Source organism: Pinus tabuliformis, chromosome J (genome assembly GCF_031772625.1).
Source record: "Pinus tabuliformis cultivar Carrire ecotype Pingquan chromosome J, CPIR1, whole genome shotgun sequence".
NCBI classification, from domain to species: Eukaryota; Viridiplantae; Streptophyta; class Pinopsida; order Pinales; family Pinaceae; genus Pinus; species Pinus tabuliformis.
Window position 1 is genome coordinate 1,312,785,276 of NC_142295.1, and position 4,125 is coordinate 1,312,789,400.

Consider the following 4,125-nt stretch of genomic DNA (forward strand, 5'->3'; position numbering starts at 1 on the left):
AATGAACTTCTCCTTCGCCCCATTCTGTCTCAGGAGGTGGATGAAGCAATGTCCCAGCTCAAGGAAGGAAAAGCCCCTGGCCCGGATGGATTTACCACAACGTTCTTTCACACCTTCTGGGAGCTGATAAAGCAAGAGGTTTGGAAAATTGTAGAAGAATCAAGAGCTCTCCATTGGCTGCTTCCCTCTCTAAACTCAACCTTCATCGCTCTTATCCCTAAAGAGGAAGACTCTATAACACCTGACAAGTATAGGCCGATTGCTCTTTGTAATGTCATTTACAAAGTCATATCTAAAGTGATTGCGAACCGGTTAAAGCCCCTCTTGCCCCTGCTTATCTCTCCGGAACAGTCAGGGTATGTGGAAGGGTGACAGATCATGGATGGAATTCTCCTCACGCACGAGATAATACACTCCCTCAAGCAAACCAAGCAGGCAGGTATGATTCTCAAACTGGATCTCTCTAAGGCTTTTGATAAACTCAGCTGGACTTACATTCAGCAAATGCTAACAGCCTTTGGATTTTGTTCTATGTGGGTCTGATGGATCATGAGTCTAATTACTTCTACTCACTTCTCCATCCTTGTGAACGGTATACCCTCCCGCCCCTTCAAACCTTCCCGAGGAATCAGGCAAGGTGACCCCCTATCCCCCTTCCTCTTTGTTCTTATGGCTGAAGGTCTAGGGCGTCACATAAAAAATGCCCTCCATTCTCATAAGCTCAAAGGCCTTTCTGTTCACAACACCCCTGCTAATTCCCATCAGCAGTTTGTTGACGACACTATGCTATTTGGCTACCCATCTGTCCAGGAAGCCTCCTGCTTCAAATCCCTGCTCACTGATTTTTCTGAAGCCTCTGGCACTAATGTCAATTGCACCAAGTCGCAGATTTTTTTCTTTCACACTCCTCCCTCTGTCAAGACTGCGGTTGCCCGCATCTTGGGATTTCCCTCTGCCACCCTCCCTTCCAAATACCTTGGAGCTCCTCTCACGGCATCAGCCATAAAGCATTCCTCTTGGCGATCTCTCCTTGAAAAACTCGAATCTCGCCTTAACCTCTGGACTTATAGAACTTTAAATCTAGCCAGTCGGGTGGTGCTCATCAAGTCGGTCCTTCAGGCAATGCCACTCTATCTGTTCTCAATCCTAGCAGCGCCGAAGTGGGTGTTAAAAAGAATAAGGAATCTTCAGCGTGGCTTCCTATGGGGTGGCTCGGCAACTAACCGTAAATGGGCTCTAGTAAAATGGGCCACCGTCTGCACTCCCAAAGACAAAGGGGGCATTGGACTGAGAGACCCAGAGCATAGCAACTCCATCATGAGTGCCAAAATTTGGTGGCAATGGGTCACTAATCCAGAAAAGCCCTGGGTCAAACTATGGACAGCCAAATATGCCAACAACAGACCTCCGGAGGAACTCATTAGGTTCATGCCCAATGTCAAAGGTTCGCTAATATGGAATGCAGCCAAACAACACTTCCATTTAATTCAAATGCACAGCTTCTGGGAAGTGAGGAATGGCAGAACGACAAGATTCTGGACGGATGCATGGAACCAGATGCCAAAGATCAACAGTATTCTGCACCCAGTTCCAGAATTCAACAGGCAGGAGCAGCAGCAAGAAAAGATCCAACAGTTCTGGTTGCAGGAGACGGAGCACGACTTTAGGAAATGGAAACAGGGTAATCAGTTAATCTATAACACAAACCTTCAAGACGCTGAGCAGCTGGAGAAGGAGCTTCGGAAAAGAAATATCAGACATGACGAAGGAAATGACATCCTTCGTTGGGGATATCAACCAAAAGGCACCTTCACTCCTTCAGAGGCGTACAAAATAGTAAGCAATATTACCACTCCGTCTGACCCAATCTGGCGCAAAATCTGGGAGCTCGACTCCTGGCCCAAAGTCTCTTACTTTCTATGGTTGGTAGGACATAAAAGGATACTCACTTGGGATAAATTAAGAAGAAGAAACTTTCATGGTCCATCCATTTGTTATAATTGCAATCATAATGAGGAAACTCTCCAACACCTCCTGGACTCCTGCCCCTTAGCCAATCAGCTATGGGAAAAGGCAAGCTTCAGATGTCAAAGAAGATGCAGAATGGAGAACGACATTACCAACTCTTTAAGACAATGGCCTCAGAAACCTTATAAAAGCGAGCTCCTCAATTGTTTATGGAACATAATCCCAGGTCTAATCCTCTGGAGCATATGGAAGGAAAGAAACAAACGAATATTCAAAAACCAATATTCTCCGATCGAGGACATATGGAAGAGGTTTTGTGGGAATCTCAAAGAAACGCTACTGCTCCGATCCTGGACACAGGAGGATCTTCCCTCTCAAAACAATGAGAAAAGTATCCTAGACAATTGGCAACTGCATCTTCCTCAGGAACTTCATAAGAAAGGCCCTGCCAAAAGCAGCAACAGCAACAAAGGCAAATGGACCCCCCCCCCAAAGCATTCCTATAAGCTCAACTTCGATGGTGCCTCCAAAGGCAACCCTGGAATGGCTGGTTTTGGAGGAATTTTAAGAAATCATGAAGGCACTCCCATGCAGATATACTTTGGAAACATAGGATGGGATACTATTAACTCAGCTGAGCTAGAGGGACTCTGGCAAGGGCTCACTCTCTCTTGGAATCTCAACCTCCAACCCCTGATCATGGAAGGAGACTCCCAGATTCTCATAAACATGGCTAAGCGCATCCAGAATGGATCCCAAGCAAGGAAAATCGCCACTAGCTGGAGGCTCGAAGTAAGGCTGGAGGCTATTGAACAATTGCTTCGCAGCAACAGAGCCATCTCTTTTAATCATATAAAAAGGGAAGGCAACAAGGTTGCTGACCTTCTCGCCAATATAAGAGTGGAAAGCGAGAACACCCTTCTCACTGGAAATACCATCATAATTCCAAATATTGTCCAGGTTCAGGAATGCGATAGCCTGGTCCAATGTGATGTTGCTGACCTGGATGCGGGTGACAGGACGGGTGGCAGTGAGGAGCCACATGCCAGCCATGTGCTGCCTCGAGCATAAACTTAGAATTCAATGCGTCTCTCGCCGCCGAGGAATAAGAGCTCAGGTGAGAGCAAAGGTCATTCAATGCAGCGTCTGGTTAATTGGTGCGACTGCAAATTGCAGTTATGGAGAACAGGTCTCGAGGGAATGTTGAGTATATTAAGAAGGATGATGGAATGGAGCAGGTTCATACTCAGCGTTGGGATCACGAAGTTCAGGTTCCTGCTTGCAGTCTTGTTATCCAGGCTACAGCTCTTGCTGTTAAGGCCTGCCTCCAAGGCGTTGAGGGCTGTCTCAAGCCCGGAAAATCTGTTGGTTGTTGTCTCTGTTCTGTTGAGTGTTGTCCCAGGTCTGCTGGGAGCGGCTTCAATTCTGTTGGGGGCCGTCTCAAGCTGGGAAGGTCTTCTATTGCTACACTGCTTCAAGCCACAGGTACTCCTGCAAAGATGGTTAGACCCCGGTAAAGATTTCTCAGTCGACGAGGTTCTTCTCGGGGAGGGTCTTCTCGTCCTCCAGTCACAGAGCCCCATCTCCAATGTTATCGCTGTCACTGCCACAGAAGGGCAGAGGCCAATCCCCTCCAAGCGAGCCAATTCATGGACGCTAGCAGTCCAAGTTCTGAACCAGAACCTCTTCCTGCGTTCGGCTCCCCCATCTTCACTTTCTGTAGCTCGATGGACAAACCCCGCATTAATGCACACATTTCGGTTTTATTCTTCAAGGAAACTCAGGATGGTGAAGGTGGTTCGCGCAGTAAGGAGAAGCTCCCATGTGAAAGCTTGGAAGACGACGAGGAGAGACCAGCGGGGGCTCCCGAGCAAACTCGTATTCGCCCTCAGGCTCAGGAGGCGTCGACTTCCAAGGAGAATAATGTTGAAGATTGGAACTCCTTCCCCACTCCAGAAGAACGAGAGAATTATGGATGGTGCAGAATTGTCGAGGAGAAGCCGGAGGAATAACCTCCACTGGTTCAATCTATCGTCCTCCATAATTGTTCAGGTCCTGTTTCGGTTTTATGTCTATGTTTATGTCTCTCTGGTTTATGTTTATGTCTATGTCTACTCTGGCTATGTTTGTATGGACCGTAAGGGATGTGGCTATAAG

The 4,125-nt window shown here is 47.4% G+C and overlaps 1 protein-coding gene across 1 annotated transcript; it reads left to right on the forward strand.

Annotated features, from left to right (window-relative positions):
- Positions 1-669: 669 nt before the first annotated feature.
- On the forward strand, positions 670-3,039 carry LOC149232085 (uncharacterized). The gene is made up of 2 exons (XM_089381828.1): positions 670-1,836; positions 2,395-3,039. The coding sequence occupies exons 1-2, from the start codon at positions 670-672 to the stop codon at positions 3,037-3,039; spliced, it is 1,812 nt and encodes a 603-aa protein (XP_089237954.1).
- The last annotated feature ends 1,086 nt before the right edge of the window (positions 3,040-4,125 follow it).

Coding starts and splice junctions, on each gene's coding strand:
- LOC149232085 (XM_089381828.1), top strand. CDS start 670: ATGGCTGAAGGTCTAGGGCGTCACATAAAAAATGCCCTCCATTCTCAT. Junction 1,837..2,394: donor CTTCAGAGGCGTACAAAATA/GTAAGCAATATT, acceptor CATCTTCCTCAG/GAACTTCATAAGAAAGGCCC.